The sequence below is a fragment of the Lagenorhynchus albirostris genome, chromosome 21 (assembly GCF_949774975.1).
Source record: "Lagenorhynchus albirostris chromosome 21, mLagAlb1.1, whole genome shotgun sequence".
Lineage (NCBI taxonomy): Eukaryota > Metazoa > Chordata > Mammalia > Artiodactyla > Delphinidae > Lagenorhynchus > Lagenorhynchus albirostris.
This window is the reverse complement of record NC_083115.1, coordinates 13,027,323-13,042,464: the sequence shown is the minus strand read 5'-3', so window position 1 is coordinate 13,042,464 and position 15,142 is coordinate 13,027,323. Positions and strand designations below refer to the sequence as shown.

The window sequence follows — 15,142 nt, the reverse complement described above, 5'->3', positions numbered from 1 at the left end:
TCACGTCAGCCAAAAACAGTTGTGCCTGCTTCCGGGAGCTCGTGATCCTTTGTCTTGACAGACTCCAATCGCATGTAGAGATGAGTCCCCACCAAGCCGCACGCTTTGATGCGAGTGAGGACAGATGTTATGGGTTGAATCGTGTCCCTACCCTTCCAGATTCATACACTGAAGTCCTAACCCCCAGTATCTCAGAATACGACCTTGTTTAGAAATAGGGTCATTGCAGAAGTAATAAGATGGGATCCTAGTGGAGGAGGGTGGACCCCTAATCTAATATGACTGGTATCCTTAAAAAGGGGGAAATTTGGAGACAGATGTGCACACAGGGTGAATGCCACGTGAAGATGAAGGTGGAGACTGGGATGATGCTTCTGCAAGCCAAGGAACGCCAAGGATGCCAGGCAGACACCCGAAGCTGGGGTGGAGGCACGAGCAGATGCTCCCTGGCAGCCCTCAGCAGGACACAAGCCTGCCCTCACCTTGGCCTCAGGCTTCTAGTCTCTAGAACTGTGAGACAGTATGTTTCTGTTGTTTAAGCTGCTCGGTTTGTGGCACTCTGTCACAGCAGCCTTAGGATACTAATACAACAGATTGCTAATGGCATCCATAAAATTAAATAGTTATGTGTATGGTTTTGGGAAAAAATTGTTTAATCTCTGTAAAATGAGGAAGTTGGAGCAAGTGGCTAATGAAATCCCTTGCATTCTGTGAAGGTGAAGCATTCTGCGATTCTCTGAGATTCTGCTTTATGGATCAACCTAGGACCATCTTGTGGGTAGCACCTGGAAGTGAGGGTTGAGAAACAACGTTCGCATCCACAGGAGGCTGAGGACAGGTGAAGGGGATGGAGCTCAAACAACCAGATAACCAGGCAGAACCTTAACCCTGTGGCACCTCAGATGCTAAACAGAGACGGGACCCTGCCCGGGAGAGCGGGGCCCTGGGAGCAGAGGGCAATCCCCACAGAAAGCTAGGACGACCCCGGCGGGGCTGGCAGTGGCCCCGGGCCCTGGGTGGTCTGGAAGCAGCAGTTAGGAGTCAGGCTGAGACCGCTGGCCTGAGTTTCTGTCCGCCTGAGTGAACAGTTAGCAAAGGACAGGAAGGACCAATTCACAAACCAAGGTAGGCAACCTCATGGCTGTTCGGGAATACTTGTTGAAGGAGACCCTTGGTAAGTTGGCAGGTAGGAACGCAGAGTCATCGTAACTTGGGTATGAAAGGAAATGTGACTTCACGTTGTGGTCACCGGCAGGTGGCGTGTAGGCATTTGGGTGATGTGTCCTGTGAACAGCACAGAGCAGGGGCCGTCCCGTGCTCCTCATTACTGATTTCCCTAGTCAGTGCCCTGCACATTGTAAACCATCAATTTGTTGCATGAAAGAAGGACGATGAAGTAGGAACTTGTTCCAGGAATATGGGAAACAATTAGCCAGCTTAGTAATTAGGACCATGTTACCCTTGTAGACTTGACTTTAATTAGCTGTTTATTTGAATTAAGTAATTAATTGTTACATTGATTGTATTATTTAGTGCCTGTTGGTGAAGAATAATGTGTATGACCACAAAGGTTAGCTTAGCAATTTGAGAATGAGTGGGAGAAGCAGAGTTAAACTTTCCCATGTTATCAGTCCCCAAATATCAGCCAGCTCTCTGAAATGTGCAAAGCGCTGTACTGGGTGCTTGTAATCAAGGTGCAGGGTCACGTATAAAGTGGCCAATGATTATTCCTCAAAATAGAACAGTAAGCAGAATCCCATGTTCACTGCACAGCCTCTCCTTCTCTTGTCTGTTTTTGTACATGGGCTTTTCCTCTTCCAGAAATGCCCCAGCTTACAAAATCATCCTTCGAGGCTTATCTTTCCAATGACTTTATCCACTGTTTCCTCCAGATCTGCTGAATGGGAATATCCCCTCCTTTGCGTAGCCATCACTCATCACCAGTGCCCTCCAGAGCTCATACTCTACCTTGTGTTCTGGTTGACAGCTGTTTGTCTCATCCCTGTCACTAACGTATATGTTCCCTGATGTGAGTTGAATAGTGTCCCCTCCCAAATTCATGTCCATCTGGAACCTCAGAATGTGACCTGATGTGCAAATAAGGTCTTTGCAGATGTAATTAGTTAAGGATCTTGAGATGAGATCATCCTCGATTTAAGGGAAGGCCCTACATCCAGTGACTGGTGTCTTCATAAGAGAAAGGAGAGGGAGGTTTGGACACAGATGCAGAGCAAGTACAGCCATGGGAAGACGGAGGCAGAGATCAGCCACAAGCCAGGGAAAGCCAGGAGCCACCAGAAGCTGAAGTGCTCAGAGGCAAGGAAGGCTCCTCCCCTTGGGCTTTTGGAGGAAAAACGGCCCTGCTGACACCTTAATTCCAGATTGCTGGCCTCCAGCACTGTGCGAGAATAAATTTCTATTATTTAAGCTGCCGAGTTTGTGGTAATTTGTTATGGCAGCCCTAGGGAGTTAATACACCTGAGTATAATGTATGATTTTCCTTTGTATCTTCTCAAACTTGCTCATAAGCATTTGTGAAAATACTACATTTGCAAGTCATTCATCTCAGCTTTTATTGTTTTAAGCCATTGTGACTAAAGAAGCTCTTGTTAAAAAAAAAGAAGAAAAGGAAAGAAAAGAAAATGAAGGACCAAGCAATGTCCAATGACATTAACTAGTTACGTTTCCCTTGATATGTGTCCTGGGAGGTGCCGTGCCTCTGGCGTGCAAGATTGCTTGGATCTGGGTGAGAGCAGAAGCCCTGCTTAGTGCAGATATCTATCTGAATGAGGCCCTGGCTGCTAGAGGGAGCCCCATCCTCGTAGTGAGAGAGGCCTCCAGGAGAATCTAGATCCACTCTCTGTGGTCAGAGTGAGGCAGAGAGACTCCAGTTTCTGGATGCTTCGCTGGCTCCTCGAAGGGCATGTGAACAAGGCGGGCTTTCCCCAGTAGCCACAGGAGGTACACTCAGGAATTTGGAGCCAAGGATGACCTTATGTCCAGGCAGAATGGACTTTGTCATCATTTGAGTGTATGCGCTTAAGAGGTTTCCCCAGAGGGCACAGAATCGACTCCCCACCCAGCTGTCTCTAGTGCATCAGCACTTTTGGTAGATCTGCTCAGAAACACACTAGTTTTCCAACGGCTGTTGATTTATCAAATAGAACTTACAATAGCTAACATATACTGAATGCCCCTCATGCCAAGAATTGTACTCAGCACCTTACACATACTTGATCATTAGATTCTCATGGCAACACTACAAAGTAGGAATTTAAAGCCCCCTTTTACAGAGGAGGAAACTTGAGCCTAGAGGTAAAATAACTCAAGCAAGGTCACACAAGGAGTCAGCTGTGCCTGCCCTCGAGCCCGGTCGGTCATTCTGCCTGCAAAGCCCAGGCTGTTAGTCCAAGCTACGACTGCTGTTCGAAGGACCTTTCTGCCTCAGGAAGGTAGGGGCACTCATGCGGGCCTGGGTCACAGGAGAGAAAGGGAAGACAAAGCAGAGAGCAGCTGCTGAAACCAGCTTCAAGATTTCTTCCACATCTGGTGCCCCCAGGGACACGCAAGGGCTGCTTAAGCAGGGTCATTCAGAAGTTCCAGAGTAGCTGACTGCATTAGCTGAGCAAGCCCCCAGGCACGTATAACCTTTCTTCCTGCCCTGAGAACGCTTTACACACCCTCTGAGATTTCTGCCCTGGAACCAGGATGTGACTCCACCTACTTCACTTTGCTGAGCCTTTCCTAGGTGTCCTGGTCAACCGAGAGGATGAGGTTTTGCACCCCGGGGGCTAAATTCTCACTGGAGGGGTACGTGAGAATCCATGTTGGTGAGAACATAGGGAGGCCAGTGCACCCTTCCAGAGCCTCCTGCTTCTGTGTGGTTCCTTCTGATTTAAATGTCCTTGTCAGGCTCTTTCCCTCTCGTAACTATTAGTGTGACGGGAATCACATTATTATTCCGTTATTAGTCACACACCATGGGCAAATCACTATTTCAATCGGTATTGATTATAAATTGTTACGTAAACTGCTCTACAATTCTTTAGTAATGTTCATCCTCAGGTCCCTCAAAAATAGGAAAAACAAAAGCCCAGCAAGATTTCACCCCAGAACCTGCCAGCACAGGGCTGTTCTTTGACATCTTGCTTCAGTGTCATTTCCTGGCATCGCAAGTTATTTAATGCTTACACGGTGATATCTGATCTTTCTTTCTATTGTCCCCCAGTGGCCGCCGGAGCGCTCTCATTCAAACACAAGCTCATGTGAAACCAAAGAGAAGGCAGTTACACTGCAGGGCACCACACAGCTGTGCTTTTAATATTTGCCCAAATGGCTTCCTAGGGTAACAGCAATCACCAAAGCTCTCTGTTTTGAGTAAGCAAACTCCATTTTAATCACAGATGGCACTGAGCATTGTGGCCCTGTAAGCTATTCTAGAGTGGCATCCCTTCTCAGCCTGGGTATCCCAGTATGGGAATGTGCACTCACCCACTTGGATTACTGGTGTTTCATTGGCAAGGCCTAGGCAGTTGTTCCCAGGGTGGGCTGGGAATGCAGCCATGATGCCATTTATAAAGCAGACCTCAGCTCTCAAGGCAGATAGTAAATGTACTGCTTCCTGCAAAACTGGATTCCATAGCTGGATCTGTGTCTATTGCCTACTGCCACTCTGTCCTCAGTCTGGAGGGTAGCAGTTTGCTCCATCATGGGCATTATCAGGTATTTGGTGGTCCTTATTAAAAAAGCCTGTGCTTTGGGGTTTGAGAGGAGAGCAGGAATAGTCTATCCCTTTAAAAAAAAAAAAAAAAAACCTCAGACACCTGGCTCTGTAGCATGTATCCATATTGATGTGTGGAGTGTGGCTGGTTGCATCTCCACCCATACATCTCCTCTTGACTTCTTACAGTGGAGCAATTCACGAGAAAGGAAGAGACTGCCGAACCAGCTCTCCTATACCAAGTTCCTGTGACATCTTGAGTGTCTACTGCCCGAAAGTGAAGACTTGTTAAGGGCGAAAAGGACAAGCATGGGTGAAGGAAGCGGACCCCAGGTGAGTAGGGCAATGATTCTAAAGCCCAGCCCTGTCCGTGCTATCTGGGGGGTGGGGGTGGGGATTGGCCCTTGGTTGCAGTAGCGGATGGAAGTCCAAGGGGACTGCCCTATGTGTGGTGCACACTCAAGGGAGCATGTGGCTTGGTGAGTCAGCCAGTGCCTCCAGCTCCTCCAGGGGCCGTATCATAAGTGGCACGCCTCACTGGGTGGTAAGATGCATGCCAACTGATGGAATCACCACCCAGAGTTGTTAAAAGACCAAGATGCCAAGCTGTTAGTGGCCACATTCCCACTGTCCAATCCAATTAAAATTAGCCTTTATTCTCATACACGGAAACTCAAGAGTGTCCACAGGTGTAGTTCTCATCGTCTGACTCAGACACGCAGTGGTCTCTGGGTTCTCCAGCCGACCACAGACTGACTTCTCGGAGGGCAGTGAGACTGGCTCATCATTCTGCATCTTCAAAAGCTTTCGTACTCTACGGTTATCCTCGTGGACATGTACATCTGACTTGACATAGGTCATCTTAAAAACACAAACAAACAAACGTTCCCTTGACCTACATTCCGGCCCAACCACGGCCCATCTCTCTGCTTCTCCTTAGAGTAAAACTCCTCAAACGTTATGGGTTATCACTGTCTCTAATTTTCTCACCCTCCATTCTCTCCCATCCAGCTTCTTCATTCCCAACTCTCTCAGAGGGGAACCACTGACCTCCACTTACCTAATCCAGAGGCCAGTTTTCTGCTCCTTCTTACAAAACTTCCCATCAGCTATTGTCACGGTTGACCCCCTCCCTCCTTCTTAAAACTTTTTCTTCTCCAGGGTCCCAGGATACCATGTTTTCTTGGTTTTCATCCTGCCTACCATACTGTTGCTTTTTTCCATCCTCTTCTGCCTGACATCTTAATGTTAGATTCCCCTGGCGTTGAACCTTCAGAGTTTTCTCTTCTCTTCCCTTTGTTCCTCTCCTCTCCACTCTTTCTCCAGGTAATCTCTTTCAGTCTCATACCATCTATATATTCATGACTTTCAACTCTATCTTTCCAGAGTCCTCATCTTTCCCCTAAGGACGCTGCCTCTATGACATCTCTGCTTGGATGTCTCATAGACACCTCAAATCAAATGTCTTCGCATCCCTCTTTGGAGAGATCTCCCCCAAGATTCTGTTGTGAGGCAAAGGACTCCTTCATCTACCCAGTTCTCAGATCCAAAAGCTAAGAATCGTTTATCTTTGACTCCATTTTTTCAGTTATATTCCACGTTGAATGCCATAGTCCTATTTGCTCTAACTTCAGAATATGTCCCACAATCTAATTGCATCTCACCACATCCAAATCATTGTCTCCTCCGAGACGGCAGCAAGAACTCCTCTCTCTGGGTGTCCACACTTCCCCTACTGTACTGCATTCTCTACCTAATGGGCAAAATAACTTCTTAAGAGTGTAAATCTGCATATTGCTCTCTTGCTTAAATCCTGCTAATGGTGTCTAATCATATTACAGAATAAAATTTAAGCCACGTGCCATATATGTAATCTGACCCCTGTCTACATGATCTGACCCCATCCTCCTTGCCTCCATTCTCGGCTTGCTCTCTAAGCTCATTACACTGGCCTTCATTCTAGACCTCAGGCAGCCCTGACTTGCGCCTGTCTCAGGGTCTTTGCACTTGCTGTTCCTTCTGCCTGGGATGCTTTCCCCCCAGACCGTGGCATAATTAACTCTGCATGGTTCAAGTCTCAGCTTTATTGTCACCTCGTAAGAGAGGATGTCCCCCACCTCGGTTTAAAGCAGCTCCCAAACCTCATCATTCTCTATCTCATTACACTCTTTTCCTGCACGTTGATGAACACTCTCTTCTTGAAATTGTCTTTTTATTTGTTTACACTTATCTTTGTCTCCCCACGCTAGAGCATGTAACAGCCCTCTTGTCTGTCTCGTTCACCGCTATTTCCCTAACTTACACTAAAGCCTAGCCCATATCCTATGCTCAATAAATACTTTTGTGAGGAAATGCTCCCATTATGATAAATTCTCTACTGTGTTTCTGTTGCTGGTATGAAGCACAAGGCTTCTAAATCTGGCAGCACAGAAGAATTACCTAGACATGCTTTTCATAATTCATACTCTTGGGCCCCATCCCAGGATCTATTGACGTGCCGTTGAAAGTGTCCTGATCTTTCCATTCACTCTGATGAAACGTCTTGAATTGGCAAAGACAAAGGGCAGGGGGTTAAGATTCAGGCTAATGGAATTTGGGTTAAGCGGTCCCGTGAGTCCTTTAGATTGCAGTTGGTTCTGGGGGTGGAGAGAGATGAGAAGTTGGACTCCGTGGCGTGGGCCCGTCTGGCTGTTGAGAGCCACAGTCCGGTTTGGGAGCTGAGTGATTCTGTGAATTCCCAGGGCACCTATTCGCTCAAGGAAAAGTCTTTACCTCACTATGTCCTTCAGCACCATGATCTAGAACTCTGCTATTCAATACAGTAGCCATGATTTAAATTTGAATGAATTAAAATTAAGGTATTTGAATCAAATTTACTAAAATTAAAATAGAATAAAATGAAAACTTCCATTCTTCAGTCTCACTGGCCACATTTTAAGAACTCACTCACCATATGGGCGAGAGGCTACAGTATCTGACAGTGCATTCCTGTCAGTGTAGAAAGTTCCGTTGGACAGTGCTGGTCTGGAAAATGGGCTCCTGGGACATTTAGGGCATCCACCTGCTGTTGTGATTGCTTTAAATGCCAGCCCTGTCAGTCCTACATGGAACTAAGCTCTACCCTGGTTAAGCAATGGGTCTCTTGAGGCCTGGGAATTTCAGCTGAGCAGGTGAGAAGCTGATGAAAGCAACTTGTAAAAACATGTGCCAGGGCTTCCCTGGTGGCGCAGTGGTTGGGGGTCCGCCTGCCGATGCAGGGGACACGGGTTCGTGCCCCAGTCTGGGAAGATCCCACATGCCGCGGAGCGGCTGGGCCCGTGAGCCATGGCCGCTGAGCCTGCGCGTCCGGAGCCTGTGCTCCGCGGCGGGAGAGGCCACAGCAGTGAGAGGCCCGCGTACCGCAAAAAATAAAAAAAAAACAAACATGTGCCAACAGACTTGCCCACTCACAGAGGAGATGCACATTTTCACAGAAATACACTTTTGTTGCTTCCGAGGACATGGCGACAGCACATCTCTGGGACAGGCAGGGCACTTTCCTTAGCTTGTTCTCCTTGGACTCTGAGTCCAAGGTCACTCATGGGAATATCACTGGGATTTGTTAGATAACTGTTTCTTAGGCTTACATGTTTTATCCCCAGTGAGAGGATCAGTCAGTCTAAGGCAGGGGAAATGAGTTGCGCTCTTATCTCCTCCCTGGCATTTCACATAGAAATGGCAAACACTCGCACTATAATGAGCTCGGCACATGCCTCTTTTTGTTTGCTCATGAGGTTCTCAAGGGCAAGGATTATATCTTATTCCCTTCACTGCAGCAGCTGGTACTATGCATGATGCATAATTGTTCCTATACAAATTGGATGGATAGGTGGATGGATGGACAGGTGAATAGGTGGATGGATGGATGGATGGATAGATGGAGGGACTCAGAGCCACACTGATGGAAGATTCCACATTTCCATGATATTACCATTTCTAGCAACACATCATTTCTCATCTCAGGACTTCGGAGGAATTCAGCATTATTCTCTCTTCTGAAGATGAGGAGACATAATCTTACAAGTCAACAGTAAGTAGATGAGTGAGGAAAAGCTTTTCCAGTGTCATCAGAGCATCCTCATGGGACTTTATGGAAAAAGCCATTTCCTCTCTCTCTCTCTCTCTCTCTCTCTCTGGTAGAAAGCCCAGCTAGAGAAAGAACAAATTTAGCTCAAAAAGAAACATGGTAATAGGGAACTTTCATAAGAAATTGCATATGTGCCTTGTGAAACATTCAGGTTCCCAGAGCATTTTGGGTTACTCTTTTAAGAACCCAATACTGAGTGCTTATTATAGACTTTTGAATCCTCTATCCCCACATCGTGTCATCGTGTCTCAGAGAAAAAGGAGGACGAGCTTGCGCGTTGCGCAGCAGGGAGCTACATGAGATCACAAAACCAGGCATAGGCCAGCTCTGAGCCACCTGGCAAAGGAGGCAAGTTTGTCAGGGGCACATTCCTTATCTCCTTTTTGTTGTTCATGACCGTGAGCCTGTGGCACCAGTGGGAAACCCAGTAATGCTTATGTAAGACAACATGAGCAGACTGGTCCCCACTTCTAACATACTTTTTCGTGTTAAATGATCAGTTCTATAAGTATCGCTTGCTTTTCTTTTTGTCATTCTTTTCTGACTATAAAAATAATCCACATTCATTATAGGAATATAGAAAGGTATAAAGAAGACTAAAAATTCTTGCAACCCTGCTATCCTGAGTTTCTGTTGCATATATTTTAGTGTATTTCCTCCTTATCCTTTACCTGTGCATATATGATATAAATATGTTGTATCTTTTTTAAAGTAATTAGAATCATGTTCACACTTCATTACTTGATCTTTATATTTGACAATGCATTACTATTATTATTATTTTTGTGTGTGTGTGTGTGGTACGCTGGTCTCTCACTGCTGTGGCCTCTCCCGTTGCGGAGCACAGGCTCCGGACGCGCAGGCTCAGCGGCCATGGCTCACGGGCCCAGCCGCTCCGCGGCATGTGGGATCTCCCCGGCCCGGGGCACGAACCCGTGTTCCTTGCATCGCAGGCGGACCCCGAACCACTGCGCCACCAGGGAAGCCCTCTGAAGCTTTTGGAAAGCTGCGTCCTTGTCTGTTTTTTCAGCTGAATCATGCTTATGGACCTGCTGTCTTTGTGAAGTTTGTGATCTGTGCTGATGAGCTCATATTTTTCGAAAGTTTTATCTATGGCAATTCTTTGAGGCAAATCTGAGAGGACTTGCTTTTCCATGAGCCTAGGACTACTTCCAACCCAGCAGCACTCTATATGAATTCTGTACTTCAGTTTTTTGGGACTACCCAGATAGTGTGGATTGAAGTTGGAAAATTATACAATAGCCTTGTGTTTATGAATAACCAAGGCAGAGAGTTTGTTCCTTTACCCAAGTACTAAGGTTGGAGGAAGGCAGTTTGCCTTGATGTCTGGGTGGTAGTGGGGAGGGACAGCATATATCCAATTCATGTCAACACCGAAAACATAACCTATTGGGGTCTCTTCACTGTGTGAAGATCTTCTGCCAGGTCCTGTGCTTTGTGAGGTCCCAAGCCTTTTTCTTTGTTTTTTTTGGCTGCGCCGCCAAGCGGCTTGTAGGATCTTAGTTTCCAGACCAACGATCAAATCCATGCCCCCTGAAGTGGAGGCTCTGAGTTCTAACCGCTGGACCACCAGGGGATTCCTGGAGGCTTTTTCCTCATGTGGCCCGACCACTGGAGTTTGACAGACACCCTCAGGATGAAAGTCAGCTTTAGGGTTCCAAAGATAGTTCTAGAACAAGAGGTCATTTTTAGCCCAGAGCCTCTGTCGGTTCTCCAGAAGGGTTAGGCTGGCCTGTGGTGCGAAACATTCAATGCTGCCGTCACCTCTATTCTGCTACTTTCCTGACCAGCTCAGTGAGTCTTGCCTCTTATGAGAGCTGGGTCCAGAGGAAAGCATCTTCTAGAAGCCAGCTCTAGATGGCCCAGCCTTTTGTGTCAAGTCCTTAGTCATGCACGACTGTCCTGTGCTTCAGCTCTGCCCCCCACGCAATCACAGAGTGCCTCAGAGACCGTGGATTCCCACCACCATCTCTCTGGTCACTTCTTCTCCATTTCCCACCCACTCCTTTGAAAAAATAAGTAGAAGAGTCATCTGTCTTGGAAGATAACTTGGTGACACTCTCCTCTTTCAGAAAGGGCTAGGAAGAGAGGCTAAATTCAAAGATTCTACATCCCCCAAAACTGTATGGAGACAGGGCATCTGCCATGTCCCCTCAGGGAGAGCCTGCCAACTCTTATTGCAGGAGGATTTTTTTTTTAATTTTAAAAGCCTGAGCCAGTGTATGGAGTGGGTATCTGGCTTGAAGCCATTCTGAAGCATCGTAACACAAGGCAGGTGGCTGAAAAGTGCCTACACACTCACCTGGCACTGCCTTTGGTTTTTCCAAGAGCGGAGCTGGACTTGGTCTCCAAGCTCTCTCTGGAAGCTCAGGGCATCCAGCACAGGATGAGGGAGGCCAGGAACACAGAGCAAAAGTCTGCCTGGGAGACACTCTACTGCATCTGACAATTTTCCGGTTGTATGTAAAACCTCCAGTGTGATTTATGATTAGCTTCTTTCTTATGAAAAACATATTTTATTCCTTAAGAAGAAAGCATTTTATTAAATAGGTAATGGGGTAATATCTATAAACTTCTTCTACATCTTAATGCATTTGTTTTTCATCCTTACTGTTGGTCAGACTTCCATAACCACCTTTCACTCAGGGATCAAGAAAGGGCATTGCTATTACACTAGAGGAAATAATTCATGAATTTTTAAGTGTGTATGACTTATTAATTTGTTCCCTAAATACTAAAATACCATTTTTTTAATGATTAGGTTTTGAATCTCTTTCTTTGGGGTTGGTCTTGTCCAGGGGAGCCATAGGAACTGTGTGACCCGAGGACTGAGGGTCCCTCTTACTGGGTATCACTGTGGACCAATTTGTGCAGGTTGAAGAAAAAAAAAGTTCTGACTATGGGCTTATTGACACGCCTTCTGACCTTCCTCATTAGCTGTTGTTGCCAGGCTCTCCCCTACCCCAGCAGACAGCCTCGGGCAGTAACAAGAGAAGCTAAGCACATTTTCAAATTCAAAGTCAGGTCTGCAAAGAGCTGGGAGTTTGGGCTTTCTCCTTGGACAAGGGCAGGACTCAGCCCTCTCATGTTGTTACCAGCCCTGCCTCGTGTTTTCAGCAGGATAAATCAGGCCAATAAACTCTGCTGCTTGATGGAAGGTAAAAGGCATAAAGGTGAATATTATTTAGGAGACGAAAGATCAGTTAGTGCTTGGGAAATGCTTAAGTCAAGAGAATTCTTTTTCTATTCCTGAAGGTGGGTCACTTGGAAATTAAGCTTGACTATGAGTCCCATAGGTCTAAAAAATGTTACAAGTATTGGTCAACAAATTAACTGCTGACATATTTGACAAAAGATGGTGGAATAAAATGCTATCTGTCTCTTTCTCTTCCTGGAACATACAGAAAATAATATCTATAATCCCCAAACCATTCTGAAGAATATTTGGCACTAATTGAACTAGAGTAGCAGGAGCAAGGGGTGCCGGCAACAGCCCAGCGCCTGACACGCGACGAACGTTGACTGAATGGATAACGAAGCATCCCCTCTTTAGATCCAAAGCAGGATGCTAACATCTCTGAAAGTAAGTGAAAGAATTCTATAAAACCCAACCTGGGGTGCTGTACTTGGAACAATTAAGTTTAAATTCCTGGAGAGGACACAGGAGAAAGAAGGGCCGTTTCTGTAGTGGGATTCTAAAGTTTGTCATTTCAGAATGGCGGGGGATGTGTGGATGGCATAGGATGGAACCCTAGGACCAGCCCTCTGTGTGTTCTAAGACCCCCGCTCCCCCAGCCTTTCTCACTGCAAAAGAGAGGAAAGCCCCAAGCTTAAAGTAGGTAGATATTCAGAGCAGAGCGCCCAGCCCACTTAAGCAGAAAACCTAGATAATAATAATTATGAATAAATTTAAAAGCTCTGCTTCATAACAGAATATGATTAAAGCAATGCTCAGAGGAAAATTGTTAGGTTTAAGCACTTAACATTAATAAATAAAAAATAATCAAAATAATGCATTGATTATTCAACTCAAGAAGTCTGAAAAAGAACCCAAGCTAATTACAGAAAGCAAAAGGAAGACATTATGTTGAGAGTTGAAATGAATAAATTTAAAAAAATAGATACTTGGCAGAAAAAAATGAATCCAAAGTCTAATGGTTTTAAATGAAAGAGAGAAACCATTAATATCCCACCCCCCCAAAACTGAGGACAAAATACAAGTCCATAAAATTAGAAAGGAGAATGGGGAAATAACACAAAGATGGGTGAATTTTTTTTTTTTTTTTTGCGGTACACGGGCCTCTCACTGTTGTGGCCTCTCCCGTTGCGGAGCACAGGCTCCGGACGCGCAGGCTCAGCGGCCATGGCTCATGGGCCCCGCCGCTCCGCGGCACGTGGGATCTTCCCGGACCGGGGCACGAACCCATGTCCCCTGCATCGGCAGGCGGACTCTCAACCACTGCACCACCAGGGAAGCCCTGAAATTTTGAAAAAACTTTATGCTCAGTTCTAAGCAAACACATGGGAAAACCTAAGGAATTACCATATATGATGTTGGGAAGTTGTCTAGATGGCAGACCCAGATAATTTCATAAATGAATTATTTTAAATCTTTAAGAAATAGGTCGCTCTAACAGTTTAAGAACCTTTCTAGAGTAAGGAAAGTAAATGCTTCCAACCTCGTCTTACACAGCCAGCATAACGCTGATGCCAGAATTTGACACTGATGGTGTATCATGCACACACACAACTCACAAGCAGAAGGCCAGGTTTGCTAATAAATCTAATGCAAAAATCTTAAATAAAATATTGATACATTAGTTAGCATTTTCTTTTTTGCAACTGACACACTTTCTAACAGCTCCTTGACCAGAGAGGAAAATATAGCTCTATTAGAAAAGAAAAGAATTTAAATATTTCAATGCTGCAGAAGGGCACTGTGGGAAAACTGACTTTTGATCATGACCTTTGACTCCAGGGTCGGTGTTAGAACCAACAGAGGAAAGAACATTAAATCAGAATCGAGAGCTGGCCTGCGGGTCGAGGTTGCTCACGAACACAGACTTTCACCCTGCTTTCTCCAGTCAGAAGTTTCTTTTGATTTTGCTATGCTTGAGCGTGGTTGCATGGGCGCTTAGGGTTGCTGATGTCAGCAAGGCCACGTTCAGTTCCAGTGCGAAGATCATGAAGCCCAACAGTGAGAAGCTGGATGAGTATGAGTTGGGCATCTCCCAGGCCCTCCTGCAGTTGGAGATGAACCCGGACCTCAAGGCCCAGCTGTGGGAGCTGAACATCATGGCTGCCAAGGAAATTGCAGTTGGTGGTGGTCGGAGAGCTATCATAATCTTTGTTCCCGTTCCGCAACGGAAATCTTTCCAGAAACTCCAGGTCCAGCTAGTGCGTGAGTTGGAGAAGAAGTTCAGCAGGAAGCATGTTGTCTTTATTGCTCAGAGGAGAATTCTGCCTAAGCCAACTCGAAAAAGCCATACAAAAAATAAGCAAAAGCATCCCAGGAGCCGCATTCTGACTGCCGTGCACGCCGCCATCCTGGAGGACTTGGCTTTCCCTAGTGAGATTGTGGGCAAGAGAGTGGATGGCAGCCGACTCATAAAGGTTCATTTGGATAAAGCACAGCAGAACGGTGTGGAACACGAGGTCGAAACATTTTCTGGTGTCTATAAGAAGCTCACCGGCAAGGACGATAATTTTGAATTCCTAGAGTTTCAGTTGTAAACAAAAATGACTAAATAAAATATTATTCACAATAAAAAAAAAAAGTTTCTTTTGAAAAAAGTGAATGTTCTGGGCTTCCCTGATGGTGCAGTGGCTAAGAATCCGTCTGCCAATGCAGGGGACACGTGTTCGAGCCCTGGTCCGGGAAGATCCCACGTGCCGCAGAGCAACTAAGCCCGTGCGCCACAACTACTGAGCCTGCGAGCCACAACTACTGAGCCCACGTGCCACAACTACTGAGCCTGCCCGCCTAGAGCCCATGCTCTGCAACAAGAGAAGCCGGCGCACCGCAACGAAGAGTAGCCCCCGCTCGCCGCAACTAGAGAAAGCCCACGCGCAGCAATGAAAACCCAACCCAACCAAAAATAAATAAATAAAATTAATTAATTAGAAAAAAAGTGAATGTTCTGTTTAGGTAAGTTCTTCGGAAAGGAGGATGTGAGCCTGTGACTACCGTTCCTCTTCCTGTTCAGTGAGGCGGGCAGCCTGGTGGGTGAGAGAAACAGGGTGAGGAGCGGGAGGGAGATGGGCCATTCTTCAGA

At 46.2% G+C, this 15,142-nt stretch overlaps 1 protein-coding gene across 1 annotated transcript; it reads left to right on the top strand.

The window, feature by feature from the left end:
• Positions 1 to 13,128: 13,128 nt before the first annotated feature.
• Positions 13,129 to 14,638, top strand: LOC132512799 (small ribosomal subunit protein eS7-like). Its single transcript, XM_060136718.1, has 2 exons — positions 13,129 to 13,132; positions 13,846 to 14,638. Exons 1-2 carry the CDS (start codon positions 13,129 to 13,131, stop codon positions 14,598 to 14,600), a joined length of 759 nt encoding a protein of 252 aa, XP_059992701.1. The 3' UTR covers positions 14,601 to 14,638.
• Positions 14,639 to 15,142: the final 504 nt, after the last annotated feature.